This window comes from Nicotiana tabacum, chromosome 19, assembly GCF_000715075.1.
Source record: "Nicotiana tabacum cultivar K326 chromosome 19, ASM71507v2, whole genome shotgun sequence".
In the NCBI taxonomy this organism is placed as follows: Eukaryota; Viridiplantae; Streptophyta; class Magnoliopsida; order Solanales; family Solanaceae; genus Nicotiana; species Nicotiana tabacum.
In genome coordinates this window covers 116413416-116429321 of record NC_134098.1, presented here as the reverse complement: position 1 = coordinate 116429321, position 15906 = coordinate 116413416, and the positions used below count along the sequence as shown (strand labels likewise).

Below are 15906 nucleotides of genomic sequence, written 5' to 3'. Positions count from 1 at the left end.
TGGCAAAGGAAACAGGGAAGCAGTCGGAAGTAGGAATCAACTTTTTAGTAGTTCCTCTGATGTGTGTCAATGAAGTACTATGGGCAGACACCATAGGAACTATTTTTGAAAGGAACATTAAAAGTTATAATATTGCTAGTGTAGCATTAAACTACTCTCTATTTGGTAATATGGTCTTGGCTACACAACAGCCTAGTGTAAGAACAATTTAATTAGTATATATATATATATATATATATATATTTCACAAAATAATCACTAAATTATAGCATATTCGGCAAGTTTTTAAAACCAGCTTATTTTAAAAAGTATTTTTCTCAAAGGTGCTTTTAAATAAATATTTTTGGTGAGAAACAATTTGTGTTTGACTATTTAATTTAAAAAGTATTTTTGAGCAGTAATTAATGTTTGACCTAATTTTTTAAAAAGCACTTTTAAACGCATTTTTCTCAAAAATACTTTTGCAAAAGAAAATACTTTGGGAGAAGCTATTTTTTTCTTCTTCTCAAAAATTACTCATGCTTCTGCTCAAAAGCACTTTTGTTACTTCTAAAAGTTTGGCAAAACACCTTAACTTTAGAAAAAAATACTTTTAGTCAAAAAGAAGTTTGGCCAAAGCCATTAGTTTCAAGTCTAATATTCATTTGGATTTTATTTTTATATCTTAAAAAAGTGCAAGTTCAAGTTTAGAAAGAAAATATGTAATCAATACATGATTTTCTTTATTAGTCTTTTTATTTTTAAGATCAATATGGTGATTTTATTGTATTTAGCGGTGCTTTGGTAAATAAAATTTAAGAAAATAAATTATTTTGAAAAACTAGGAATATGCTCTTATACATAGATTTCATGTCAAAAGTAGTTATACTACAGTATTTTTTTTCAAAAAAGTCCGTGTCTAATCAACGCCATCTGTATTAGCAAAAAAAAAAAAAAACGCCATCTGCAATAAAAAATTTAAGAGTACTCCTAGTAACATATTGATAGCCCGGTTCCAAATAGCCTACGCCCGGTTAACCCGACATTGATGTTGAGCATCGAACCCAAATCAGCTCAAACTTCTACGCAACTGAAGAGAGGTTTTACTGTTTTAGAACTGAAAGGCGAGGGTTTCACAAGCGAAAAATATTCTCAAACCCCCTTGTAGACCCATACTCACACACACACGTAGCAATGGTGGCAAAGAAAGGTGGAAGCAAAGGAGGAGGAATGGTGGGAGCAGATGATGCTGAAGAGGAATTGGCTCGTACCCCGTTGCAGGCTATTGTTTTGGCCGATAGTTTCACCACTAAGTTCCGACCCATCACTCTTGAACGCCCCAAAGTAATAAGCCTTACTACGCTTTCCCTCTTTTCCTTTGTCGTTTTTTTTCATATACATCGGATTTAAAGACAAATACTCGTGATTAATAGCTGGTTCTAAAAATTTTATGGGTTCCAGAAACTTGTGGTATCTTTATTTTATTGTTACTGGTGTTTACTATAGTTCAATGGTTTTCGAATTGCAGGTGTTGTTGCCATTAGTCAATGCCCCTATGATAGATTATACCTTGGCATGGCTTGAATCTGCTGGTGTGGAAGAAGTTTTTGTTTTCTGTTCTGCTCATTCTAAGCAAGTGGTTGATTATTTGGATAACTCCAATTGGTTTGGCCAACCAAACTTTTCAGTCACAACGATTGAATCACACAATGCTATTAGTGCTGGAGATGCTTTGCGCTCCATCTATGAGCAACATGTGGTATGTAATGACATTTGCGTATCCAGTTGCCATCCTCCCCTCAAATTAAAAACTTTGTTAATTGATTTAACAGTTTATCGAACTTCTTGAACAGAAAGCAGTACATGTTATCTTATGGTTCTCAAGTTATTTTCTTATCCAGTCCATGTTCTTTCTAGATCGTTTTAGGATCACAATGAAATAAGGGATTTTGTTCCAAAAAAAGGCACAGGAAAATAAGGGAAATTCTAAAAGAAAAGTTTAATCCTAACGCCTTAGACTTTATCACACAATTGGTATCCTATTGGTCATTACTTAGTTACTGTATAAATGCCTTAGGGTTGGATAAATTGTTACTACTATTGTTTTTATGTTTCAGAAGTGTGGAAAATACTACTACTAGTTAACCTCATTGCACTGATGCGATGTGATCAAATAAGGTAGTCTTTAACTTGTTAATTTGAGTCTGAGCTTTTTATCAATTTTATTTCTAAACAATCTGAGCTTCAGTCATGTTTTCTGCCTTGATAGTGTACGTCATCTTGGGAAACAGTGGTATTTAAGTATGTATCTTTAGATGACTTGAGCACACATTAACAACATAGAAACAGAACTAGGCATTTTATTAGTCAGAATAAATAGGATTTCATATTAGCAGAGATGCCATACCAAAATTCTCTTGACAGGTGACATGAACAAGGATAATTTGAAAGAATTTTGTGATGGTTCACATGGGGCAGGAGCGTGAAAGAAAGCCTAACCTTTTTTTGAGATGTTTCTGTTGTTAGGGTCAAGAGATTCCTACTTTGAAAAGTATAAAAGCTGCTAGTATATGGGTGGAATTTTTTTTTCTTTTTTATAACCGAGAAATCCTTGAGAGCGAGTGCCACATGGTTTGAAACTCGGTGGATAATAGACTCCCCCTTCTACCTTTCACCACTTAAATACCAAGCTTTTGTCTACGGCAAGGTTTGAACTCTTAACATGCGCGTAACTGACAATCATGTACTGCGGTCTTACCGCTAAACCAAAGCCCTTGCGGCGGGTGGGTAATATTTTTAATGTTAGACAGTTACTCTATTCTAATAGGGTGAAAGATTTAGATCAGTACATGGATTTTATAGAAGTTTTGAAATTTTAACAACTTCAGCTGTGCGGTAGTTTTGTATGTTTGCAGTACCTTCTTGGTACATTAGTAATGATATTTACATTACCTTACTAAAAAAAAATAGGGTGAAAGATTGGGAAACATTAAAGTCACATTTACATCTCTGGTGTTAAAAGTAAAGTATTTATGTGGGAAAAGTTACCTGTGGAAGTAGTACAACAAAAATAAGTGGTTTCCTTAGTTACTCTGTGGTTCTTGGTTAACAACTAGGATAAAACTTGCGCCAACAAGTTTTGGTGGAAATCAGAACCTGGTTTTTGAAAGATTAGAAAAGAATGATTGAGAGCATAGGGGAGAATACTCAAATTCTGGATGATCAATAAGCTTTCATCCAAGGTATTGGACACTCGACACTATGCTCACTAAACAAGCACAAGTAATATGCTCTTCTAGTAGTTTATGATCCATATTATCCTTGCTAAAATATTGTAACATCTCAGTTATGTGTTCTTCTAAAAAAGGATACATGTGTTTAAGTTCCTTTAACAACTGGTCAGCTAGCTTGCTCTATTTCACCTAGAGATTTTACTCTCACTACAATTTCACAAATTCCTCACATGTATGGGGCTCAAGGTTCTGGTTCAGTGGTAAGGACGGTCTGCAAGATGTGTGGATTGGGCGCACATCATGAGTTTAAACCTGGTATTTAAGTGGGAGTAGGATAAAGAAGCGTGGCGATACTCCCCCGATGTTCAAACCTATGGGCCAACCGGTTTGAGTCAGCTAACTCACACGTGATTTTCGGTTACCAAAAGCGAATTGCTCTCATGTTCAAACCTATGTTTGAAATGCAATTATTACATTACTTTCTCCGTCCAAACTTAAAAGTGGCCAGGTCCGGAGTACGCCGGGTCAACGCTCTCTAAATTTCAGTATTGAATACAGACATCGATTAATAATCTTTAAAATTCTATACATCAGATTTCATGTTAAAGGTATTTATAAATGTTTGAGAATTTTGTAGTAAGAATTTTATTGTACTCCCCAAATAGTTATATTGCCATTCTTTTGGGACAAAATGAGTAGCTTTTCGCTTGATACACAAACCATTTGGAGCAAGGAACAATAGATGTGCAAATTTTTTTTTTTTTTTTTTTTGAAACTGGTAACTTAATAGATGTGCAAATTGTAGATCAAAGATTCATTTTTGATTCTTTTGTCTTTTGTGGCACAAGTGATTTAAAGATGGTCACGAGGCAATGATCATATTCTCTTTAAACTCTACCCGTCGCCCAGCTCCGGCGACTTCTCAGCCACGCGCCGGTGCGTGAGGCATATCCCGGCCAAATCTCACTTTTTCTTCTTCAGATATCCTCATCGCAAGGCTGTTCCGAGCCTTCCTGTCCAAGAATATCCAAATTCCGACGACTTTTACTATTTTTCGGCGACGGGTGAGCCTTTCTCCGACCAGACCTCACTAATTCTTCTTCAGTCATCCTCTTCGCGAGGCTTTTCCGCCTTCCCATCCAGTTCCTCCTAAATCAGAAGATGTTTTCTATTTTCCGGCGGAAATCTTTAAGGTGATTTCTTCCTATCCATATTAGCTTTGGTGGATATAGTTACCCGGTACTTATGCTGGTGGGAGGTAGTAGGTAGTAGGTAGTAGGTAGTAGGTGCTTGGTAAAATAACTCTAAGTTACTCGGACTCGGGTACGGGTATCCGACACGGGTACGGATCCAAAAGTCGGATCCTTCATGATCTAAATTTTAGGATTCGAGGATATGGATCTAGGTACGGGTACGGGTGCGGGGATTCGGTGAAAAACAAATTAAAAATCTAGAAATATAGCTATAAATTGGATGAAGAAAAAAAATTGATTTTTTTTGGCTTTGGTCACAGAAAGTCGAGATGAAGCAGAGAGAGAGAATGGCTTCTTTGTCCATTTTCTTGATCTGTTGGAGGGAAAGTAGGTAGAGAAAAGATAGGAAGGATGTATTTTGCTGTCAAGAAAGGTCTCTATACCCCACTTTTTAGACAATAAAGTTCACTACCCCACTTTTTTGACAAGAAAGTTCACTATGTACCCTACTTTTTTGACAAGAAAGCCACTTTTCATGGGATAGTACAATAAAAAATATAAAGAGATTTGTACCACTTCCTTTACTTACGGAAATTTTCCTTAAAATTTTGGTCAACACACCCGATCTCGTCTGACCGGATCCGACACAGATCCCACACCCTTACCCATGTCAGTGTCGTGTCGACACGGGTACGGTGCCCAAATTGCCGAGTCCGAGTAACTTAGATTAATAACTGAGGTATGCACAAGTTGGTCATAAAACCACCATTATAGATAAGAGAAAAGAATCAAACCAGGCATTGAGCATTGTGTGCAATTCATGTTTGTTCTCGGAGATGAGGATAGGAAGATGTTGTGCTGTCCTCTTTGCATTCGCTGTTCTCTGTTTGCTTAAATTTGTGACTTAAATATTGTTGAATTTGGAGTAATCTTTTGTCAATGTGATTTGCTAACTTAACTTTTGGGATTTTGAAGATACGCGGCGATTTTATCCTCGTCAGTGGAGATACTGTGAGCAACATGTCACTCTCACAGGCACTTAAGGAACATAAGGAGAGACGAAGAAAGGATAGCAATGCTGTAATGACCATGGTGATTAAACAATCAAAGCCTTCACCTATAACTCGCCAATCTCGTCTTGGAACTGAAGAGCTGTTCATGGTAATTGATCCAGAGACTAAGCAGCTGCTGTATTATGAAGACAGGGGAGATAATTTAAAAGGATATTTGTCTCTTGATAAGGCATTGCTTACTGATACATCTATTTCCCTTCAGAATGACAAGCAGGTTTGTTTAGTTACTCTTGTTGTATTGTTGCTAGTGTTACTAGTACTGCCGCTAGTTTCAGCAATGTTCTTGTAAAGGTGTGTTGCATGATCTGGTTTTAATTACTATGAGAAAGAATGAAGTCCTTGGATGAGCTGTACCAGTGGTTGCCTTTTCCGTTTCTTTCCTTGAATTTGATGACTATGTTATTTACATATTATATCTGTTAAAACCAAATGTTTATTTCGAATTCAATGCAAATATTTTGCAATACTCAAAATATTTGTGGTTCATATACTTTTTTTGCTCAATAACAATGGGTGGAGTTTAACATAGCTTAGGTATCGCATCTGGTGAGTTTTGTTAACTTTCCTTTTTTCACTATTCTAATGTTATTTGTTATTTGCTATGTTTTTCAATGTATGGTTGCTTCTTTCCTAGTAAATACCTTCATTAACAGATGAACTAGTAAGAAAATCCTAGTTTCTTGTAGTTAATTGCTATCTATTTTGTAGTTTTGGATTTCATTGCTTACTCCTCACATATGATGCTATTTCCTTCCATTATCTTGTTTTGGAGAAGGCTTCTAGGTATTGTCATTTCTTTCTATTTATTCTTGTGATTAATGATTGGTGCGTTGGTTGCAGGATTGCTACATTGACATCTGCTCCCCAGAAGTTTTAAGTCTTTTCACTGATAATTTTGACTATCAACATTTGCGGCGTGATTTTGTCAAGGGGTTGCTCGTCGATGATGTATGCATTTTCCTTTGTATTTTATACTACTACTTTTGAGCAATGTTGTGCTAGTCCCAAGGAAAAAAAGAGTAAGTTAAAACCAAAAAACAATTCCAAGTGTGCATTGGAAAAAATGTTCCAAGTGCAGTTTGATCCTATAATCTTACAACTGGTTGTGAATGGTCTATGCAGGGCGTCAATATCTTCATTTGTAAATTTTTGCTATGTGTAACAGATGAATTAGTTATATGTCATAATTTTTGCACTTTGTTGGACCTAAGTAAATAAATAAATATGTTCATTACATAACGATTTAACCATTAAATCAAGTGGTATATATAATCCAACATTGTATTGTATCCAATTTTGATGAACCCGTTCTCTTGCCCATAAGCTCATGAACACTTTTGTTCATGTTTAAATCCTAAAATTGTGTTCTACGTGCGTGAGGAAGGGGGTTAGAAATCTATAATGACCCACATCGGGTGTAGAATAATACATAAGAAGGTATACAAAGGACTTTAGCTTATTCCATAATTGTTAAAGTTTAGTTGGATTCTTATGTTCTTTCACATAGTATGAGAGTTACGCAGAGGTGTTGTGTTCGAGTATTACCGACACCTTTCATGTGTATGGAACAATTGAAACGAATCCGGTCCTTATGTGAGGAGGCGTGTTGGAGACTTGACTAATAAATGAATGTGCTTCAAATAGTTTTACCTTTTGATACTACTCGCAATAGCTTACTCATTTAAAAAAAATGTCGGTGTACCTCTTGCAATTTACGAATTAAAGAAGTGGAAACATAGTCAAATGCATCTAATATAGTTGAGCTCCTGAAAGTTTTAGCTTAAGACAGACTTTGAGTATATTTTCTTCATTTATATAGATCTCGAGCTAGAGAGAGATGACCATGCAATAGATTCAAAGCGCATAAGAGGGAGAACATTTACTAGGTCCTGAGATTTAGTAGGGATTTACAAGTTTAGAGTTTGGTGAAAATACTATACAAACAAAACACTACATTCACTAGCTTGGGCTTGTGGAAGTGGAGGCGAGAAATGATGGTGCATTCTTAGTAAAAATCATACTACCAAAATATTTTGGTGAGGTAGGCGTCAGGCTTCCCTTATGTTTCAGTTTGGATGCCTAGAGTGCCTAGGAGGTGTATTTCTTCACCTGGTTAGAACAATGGGAGGGCGATCTGATAGTTGAGAATTTGAGGAGAAGGAGGATTATATACGTTAGTTGGTGCTTTATGCGTAGATGTTCAAGCAAAGATGACGATCACGTATTATTGCATTGCCAAGTGGTTCGTCTAGCTGGGTTGTATTACTGGTTTAGGATGTAGTCAATGGTGCCTGGTTCGGTGAAGGAAATGTTACATAGCTTGACCTTTAGAAGGAAAAGTAAATGCAGAGCATGGAAAATTGTCCCCTTAGCCATAATGTGGGTCTTGTGGAAGGAGAAACGTGAAATCTTTTAAGGGGATAGAAAATGATTTTATACATTCATGGAATGGCCTATTTTTCTTAGTTAGCTTTTGGTGCACCCATAGAAGTTCCTGTTTGTATGGAAGATTGTGTGTCATTTGTAGAGGATCATATTCCTGTGTAGGTTGTTCGCCTTTTAGTACACTGCTTTTATACAAGAGTTGTCCTAATTAATTATTTCCTTCGTAAAAAAAGTATATATCCTTCACTTGTAGAATGTCTCTGCCACTCTCTCACAAATAACAATTGACAAAACACATTTTCGTTTTAGCGTATCTTATGTTGGACTTGGAAACATGATTTGATTGTCTTTTGGCTTGTGAACTCTGAAGTATGTTACAAATTGGATATTCATGAATGCTCAATTTTTCATTCTCTTCCACCTAAATTTCTCCCTTCTTTTTATAAGGTCTAAATGTGTCTGATTTCTTTGTATTGGGCAAAAGATACCTAATATGTGCTATGTCATTTAATTAAAAGGCAGAAAAGAGAAATTCTGTAGTATACGTTTTCCTTCAATTGAAACATGGCACTATCCATCTTTCATGGTCAGCTTCTTTAGGTATCAATATATCAATTGAAATCTGTCGCCACGTTTGTGCAGGTGAGCATTTCTTCTTGCTCTGTACATCCATCTCTTTGTTCTCAAATCTCAACTTACTTTTTCTTTCAGATTATGGGTTATAAAATCTACACCCATGAAATTCATTCAAGTTATGCGGCAAGAATTGATAACTATAGAAGTTATGACACCATTAGCAAGGACATAATTCAGCGATGGACATATCCCTTGGTGCCTGATGTCCAGTTTTTTGGAAATTCTGCTACTAAATTGGAAAGGCAGGGCATGTATCGAGCACCTGGTAAGGACTGACTCCATACTAGAACATGTTGCTATTAACTTATGATGGAGATTTTGGAAATATTGAATATCAATATTTGGTATTCTCTACTTTTTTGGTAGATGGATTGTATACATGAGTTTCTTTCCCACATTAATAAAATTATTTACCTTTTATCAGAAAGAATTTATTGAATGTCAATTTCAAAGCTGTGGCTAACTTAGCTACTGAACAAGAAAGACTGATGGATGGAAGTTTAAAGGACACGTAATGGCTTCAAAAAATACGGTGATCTAACAGGTTTTGCTCTTTGCAGGATTTAGCTTTTGCTGCTTTAATATCTGACGTGCTTGTCATTGAGGATTTGTGTAGCTGACCCCATTTAGTTTCAGATTGAGGTGTAGTAGTTTTTGTATAGCATCTGATGTCCTTGTGAGTTGTAGGGTTTTGCTGCTAGAAGTCTAGAACATATGCTGTATAATAGAGCAAGCTAGAATATGTGCGTTACTAGATATTATCGAAAAAGATAAAGGAAACTATGTATTTTAGCTGTGTCCACTCTTTATTGATATTTGTTCATATGTGATATTTTACGCTCATATCATCCTGCATGGACCTTTATGTGAAAAATGTGACAGATGTAGATCTTGATTTTTTGGACTCTATTGACATTGTTGTTTACCTGTCATTTCGCAGAAATTAAGCAATCCCGCTCAGCGAAAATCGGTCCCTTTACTGTAATTGGGACTAGAACCAGTATTGGGAACAACACAGAGATTTCAAACTCAGTTGTTGGGGAAGGTTGCTCAATTGGGTCAAATGTCGCAATTGAAGGTTGCTATATATGGCATAACGTCACGATTGAAGATGGCTGCAAATTGAAGCACTCAATAGTTTGTGATGGTGTGACAATGAAGTCTGGAGCAGCTTTAGAGCCTGGAACAGTCTTGTCTTTTAAGGTATTTGAAGTGCCATTAGCGAAACAAGAAAAGACGTTTTTTTTTTCTTTTTCTGGATGTACTAGTGACACCTGGTTTTGATGAATTTCAATTAAGCAACTCATGCATCGTATACTTTGCCTCAAGGCATTCATCTCTCAGGAGGCTGATACCCAATTATTCATGTTAAGCTTTCTTGGCGCATCTTACCGAACATGCAGTTTACCTTTTATATGTTTCTTGCGTTTGACTAAGATCTAGGCTAGTTCGGCTTCTTTAAATGCCTTTAATACAACATTTTACGTCATAAAAAAAGTTCTGCTTCTTTAAGCATTTATTTGCCAATAAATTGGTCAGTTTGAATGAAGCTATGGTAAATCGTATGAGGAGTTCCCAACCTTCCTCAATGCTTTGGAAACTCCTCATCTTCAAAGGGATGTATAGTAAACTGAAAGCAGAACTTTGAGTCCGAAGATCAGGCTTCTATCTTATGCTAAACTGATATAACTGAGTTGTGGCGTAAAGGGTTCCACTTGAACATGGAAGAAGCACTTCTAACTTAAAGGGTTTAGACCGTGCAAAAATCAGTATTGAGGTTTTATAATATCTTTAATTACTTATCAAAAAAAAAAAAAAAACTGTATCGAGGCAGAGATCATATGTCAAATTGAAATTCTTGATTTAAACATGAATGTTTCTTAATCACTCGGTTACTTTTAACTTGTTTCTGCTTACAATAATATGTTCTTTCTATTATTTTTCTCATAATTTGCCTTTGCCTCCTTGTAATGGTTATTGGTTGTACTTAAAACTGTTGCAAACCAATGTTGCACAGTCACATACCTATTTCTCCTTGCTTTAGGCTGCACCAACAATTTTGTCTGTTTGATGATTCCAGCCTTTCGCTTTTTTATACTTTGAAACCAATCAATCATAGCATCTATGCTTTTGTCTTCAGGTTGTGGTTGGCAGGAATTTCCTTGTACCTGCTTACTCCAAGGTATCTTTGCTTCAGCAACCTATAAAGCAAGATAGTGATGAGGAACTGGAATATGCTGACAATAGTAGTGGGATCACTGAAATTCCATGTAACTTTTCTGACTCTTTTATATTGTATTTTGGTGCAGTGATAATAAATTTGGCTCGTATATTTCTAAATTGTATACGATACCCAGGTAGAAAGATACTGGCCTTTTTATGCCAAAATTACTTGACCTAGTTTCCTTCTTAATCCACTTAAATTTGAGATTTTCCCAGAATAGGGAAATCCAAAATCTCCAATAGTTTTGACATTCAAATTTAGGACGTATTAGGAACAAAACCAGGTCAAGTATTTTGGCATGGGCAAATATGATTAGATGGCCACCCGAAAGGCGTCTAGTAATGTTAAGAGGTTTGCGTTGGATGTTTGCAAACTAGGTTAAAATTTGGAAAGACCATCAAATCAACATAATGTACATAAAACATGTATTCCATTTATTATCATTTTTTGTTTCGGGCAATGCTTTAAAAGGTAAAGATTTGACTCATTTCGAGACTTCAAAATGGGATGAAGTGCCTCTAAACACCCTAAGGCAACCATGGAGGGCTAAAGTTTTCATGAGACTAACACCTGGATAGGTGACGTACTTTGAAAGCACCTTGATAGGTGATGTTCGTTCTGTGCACACTTTAGGCTTTGATTGTCTGTCCTGTACGTCCCAAAAGAGTCCTGAGTACACTCATCGGAGACAAGTGTGGTGGCTTCGTCGATATTGACGATGACACTAAACATAGAGTTCACTTTTTTTGGGCACGTATCTGTGTGGTTAATCGAAGAGAAGAATTACCAAGAAACCTGGAGCTGATTACGAAGGACTGGGCTTTGAAATCTCGTTACCAGAAGATGCTCACACAAAAACCAGACCTGCCGAAAAATCCTTTTCCGATGAAGCAAGGGAGAAGATGGCAGGAGTGGGCACCTCGAACCCTGTATCGGACACAGTCTCACATGTAGAAGGACAGGTTGGCAGGAACCTCGTATCAGGAATAGTCTCACATGTAGAAGGACGGATTGAAAGCTTATATTTGAATGCTGGTTCATCTGGGAAACCAGTAGGTAAAGGGCCACCAACTATATTAGTCTATGATAAAAAGGGTAAAGGGCTTGCAAATCAATCACAAAACTCGGGCCGAGGAGCAGATCAAGAATATTACAAAAAAGGCCCAATTAGTAAGAAGACCACATTAAGGAAGTCAAAGGAGTCAAAGCTTTTTAATGAGAAAGCAGTGTGGAGGGTAACTGGGCTTAAGCCCGACCCAAATACTTCAAAATTAAAAGAACAGGCAGCTGAACCCTCATCCTCGAAGGAACAGAACACGACACAATCTTGCCGCATGGCTTTGGTAAACCAGAGTCCAGATAACTCCCCTTCAGACGCAGATGATGAAGGGATCCCAGAAGAGAGTCCACAGGCCACTTTGCATACATTCGCCGATACTAGATATGGTCCCATCAACTAGCTTAGACACAGATTTTTCTTCTCAAGCAATATGTGAAGCCCTCCCACTGACATGGTATGAGGGAGGTCCCAGCGCACAACTTATTGATACTCCATCTCTAATCGAGACTTCAAAATGGACCAAAATCACTATGGTCAAGGCGTGCAAGGCATTTGGGGTCAATGCGACAGGGTTCGAGCATGATCTTCTGAACATAATTCTAAGGATGGAGCAACGAAGACAAGTCCAAATCTAACAACAAGAATCAAAACAAAAGGCAGGGAAGGAGAAGAGGAATAAAGGAGGGGGAAAGGAAAAGATTAGCATGTGGGATTAATTATGACATAAGAGGGCAGCAGGTTAAGGGGTAGGCAATACCATTCATGTTCTGGATGAAGCTAAATATCTTGAGTTGGAATGTGCGGGGGTTGAATGAGGATTGGAAAAGAAGTACCATTAAATCTCTCATTTAGAAGTGGAGGGTGGATATTTTGTGTTTGCAGGAGACTAAGGTAGAAGATTGCTCTACTAGAATGATTCAACAATTATGGGGGAATAGATGAGCTGATTGGGTGGAGTTAAAAGCTAGTGGTACCAGGGGAGGGATTGTGGTGATTTGGGACAAAAGAAAGTGGGTCAAATTAGATGCACACCGGGGGTCTTATTCCATCTCTTGTATGTTAGAAAGCAACACAGAAGTATTCAGATGGTGCTTCACAGGAATCTATGGACCACACAACAATCCAGAGAGAGAAGTAATGTGGAGTGAGATTGCTGGAATAAGGGGACTTTGGGAAGATCACTAGGTAGTGGGAGGTGACTTCAACGTTGTTAGGTTTGAGAGTGAGATGCTGAACTGTACCAGCAGATCAAAGGCAATGAAGTTGTTCTCTGAAATTATTCAGGACCTAGATGTTATTGATTTACCCTTACAATGGGCTCAATATACCTGGTCTAAGGGAGATAATTGTTTGCAGGCATCGAGAATTGACAGATTCCTTATCTCCAGTGAGTGGAATGACTCTTTTAATGTTGTGAGACAGATTGCCTTGCCTAAGGTGATTTCAGATCATAGACCAATTATTTTGGAGAGTGGTGACTGGGATGCAACCCCTTCCTTCTTTAAGTTCGAAAACATGTGGCTTCAATCAGAAGCATTTCTAGGCAAACCAAAGAGCTGGTGGCAGAATTACACATTCACTGGTAGGGCTGATTTTATCCTTGTGCAATAGCTAAAAAGCCTAAAGAAGGATATCATTACTTGGAACAGGGAAGAGTTTGGGAAGGTGGAAACCAGGAAAAACAGGGCACTAGAGAAGCTAATGGCGCTAGAACAGGCTGCAGAAGACAGACAATTGATTTTATCTGAGGCGAATCAAACGGTCAGTATAAGGTTAGAATTGCAGCAATTAGCCAAAGCAGAAGAAATCTCATTGAGGCAAAAATCAAGGTGTCTTTGGCTAAAGGAAGGAGACAAAAACACCAAATACTTCCAGAAGATTGCCAACTCTCATAGAAAAAGCAATTGCATAGACAAACTCATGATCGGGGATGAGATCATAGAAGATAGGGAGCAGATAAAGCTGGAGACACTGGATTTTTATGAAAATTTGTACACTTGAGCGGGAAAGTTGGAGGCCATCTGCTAATTTTGAAGAAATTGCAACCATTACAAAAGAAGAAAAGGAGAGGTTGGAGGCATCTTTCAATGAAGAGGAGGTTCTTGCAGCAATTAGCTTTAGTGCTCCCGACAAAGCACCAGGACCCGACGGGTACACAATGGCTTTCTACTAACACTCATGGGAGTTCATTAAACATGACATACTTGCAGCCATGAGTTACTATCACCAGCATTGTTGGATGGTTAGGTCATGTAATGCATCTTTCATTGCGCTCATTCCTAAAAAGAAAAAGGCAATGGAGCTAAGGGACTACAGACCAATTAGTCTAATTGGCAATGTGTACAAGATCATAGCCAAAGTCCTAGCTGAAAGGTTGAAGAAAGTAATGGGAAAATTGGTCTCAAATCAACATAATGCATTCATACAAGGAAGGCAGATTACAGACGCTTCACTAATAGCAAACGAGGTCCTTGATTGACAATTAAAGCAAGGGGATGCAGGGATCCTATGTAAGCTGGACATAGAAAAAGCCTTTGATCAACTAAATTGGACCTACCTCATTTCCATTCTCAGGCAAATGGGATTTGGGGAAAGATGGTTAAAATGGATCAAGTTCAATATCTCCACTGTGAAGTACTCCATTCTAATCAACAGGAGCCCAGTCGGTTTTTTCTCTCCACAGAGGGGATTGAGACGGGGAGACCCACTCTCACTATTCTTATTCATATTAGCAATGGAAGGACTCAGTAGGATGTTGGATAAAGCTAAGCAGTTGTAATGGTTGAAAGGTTTTGATGTTGGGAGAGGAAGCACATTCAATCTTTCTCATCTGCTCTACGCAGATGACACCTTGATTTTTTGTGGGGCAGACAGAAGTCAAGTGCTCTATCTAAATCTAACCCTTCTTATATTTGAAGCTATTTCGGGTCTTCACATTAACATGCTCAAAAGTGTAATCTACCCTGTTAATGAGGTGTATAATTTAGAAGATTTGGCTGGAATTTTAGGCTGCAATACTGGATGTTTACCAACTACTTACCTGGGACTTCCACTCGGGGCAAAGTTCAGGTCAGAAGCTATATGGAGTGGGGTCATTGAGAAATTTGATAAGAAACTTGCTTCTTGGCAGCTGCAGTATTTGTCTATGGGTGGAAGACTAACTCTAATCAGTAGTGTCCTAGACAGCATCCCAACCTACCAGATGTCACTCTTTCCAATGCCTAGTAAGGTCCTGAAACAGCTGGATAAGATTAGAAGGAACTTTCTATGGGAAGGGACTAAAGAAGGTCACAAGTTCCACCTGGTAAAGTGGTCTAAAGTTATCTTACCAAAGCACCAAGGTGGACTAGGGGTCAGGGATTTAGCTTTGCACAACAAATGCTTACTAATGAAATGGCTATGGAGATATACACAAGAGGAGCAGAGCCTATGGAAGAAAGTTGTCAATGCCAAGCATGGAACCCAAAGCCACTGGTGCACCAAGCTATCTAGAGCGCCACATAGAGTTGGAGTTTGGAAGAGCATATGCAAACTCTGGGAGGAGTTCTCACAAAATCACCACTTCGCAGTAGGAGATAGTCAACAAATAAAATTCTGGAAGGACAAATGGCTAGACAACACACCCCTAAGGAATGACTACCCTGCTATCTTTCAAATGGTTATTGATCCAGACTCAACAATTCATCAGTGTAGAGAGGGCAACGCATGGAACATAACTTTTAGAAGGAACTTGCAAGATTGGGAATATGAGGATCTGCTCAGACTTCTTTCATCACTCAACAAATTTTCAAGCAACATTCTAGTACCGGACCAGTTTAAATGGGGTAGTTCAGATGGAGGAAAGTACTCAGTCAAAGCAGCCTACAAGTTAGCAGGAACTCACAATGTAATAACTAACTAATGGCCTTGGAAGTTAATATGGAAAATCAAGTTGCCACCCAAAGTCATCTGTTTCAACTGGACTGCACTTTATGAGGTTTGTCTGACACAAGACAACTTAGCCAAGAGGAATATTCAGATTGTGAATAGATGCTACATGTGTCAGAGGGAGGCAGAAACTCACAGTCATCTTTTTCTTCAATGCCCTATTGCAACTGATTTATGGAGTATGTTCATATCACTC

General features: G+C 37.8%; 1 protein-coding gene across 1 annotated transcript in view; it reads left to right on the top strand.

Moving 5' to 3' along the window:
• The first annotated feature begins 959 nt into the window (after positions 1-959).
• LOC107767614 (uncharacterized) overlaps positions 960-15906 on the top strand; it is a 30588-nt gene continuing 15641 nt past the window's right edge. Inside the window, exons 1-7 of the mRNA XM_016586668.2 lie at positions 960-1323; positions 1508-1738; positions 5381-5692; positions 6319-6426; positions 8575-8764; positions 9440-9702; positions 10640-10769. Of these exons, the coding sequence (XP_016442154.1) occupies positions 1174-1323; positions 1508-1738; positions 5381-5692; positions 6319-6426; positions 8575-8764; positions 9440-9702; positions 10640-10769 (1384 nt within the window). The 5' untranslated portion in view covers positions 960-1173. The remainder of the gene's footprint in view (positions 1324-1507; positions 1739-5380; positions 5693-6318; positions 6427-8574; positions 8765-9439; positions 9703-10639; positions 10770-15906) is intronic.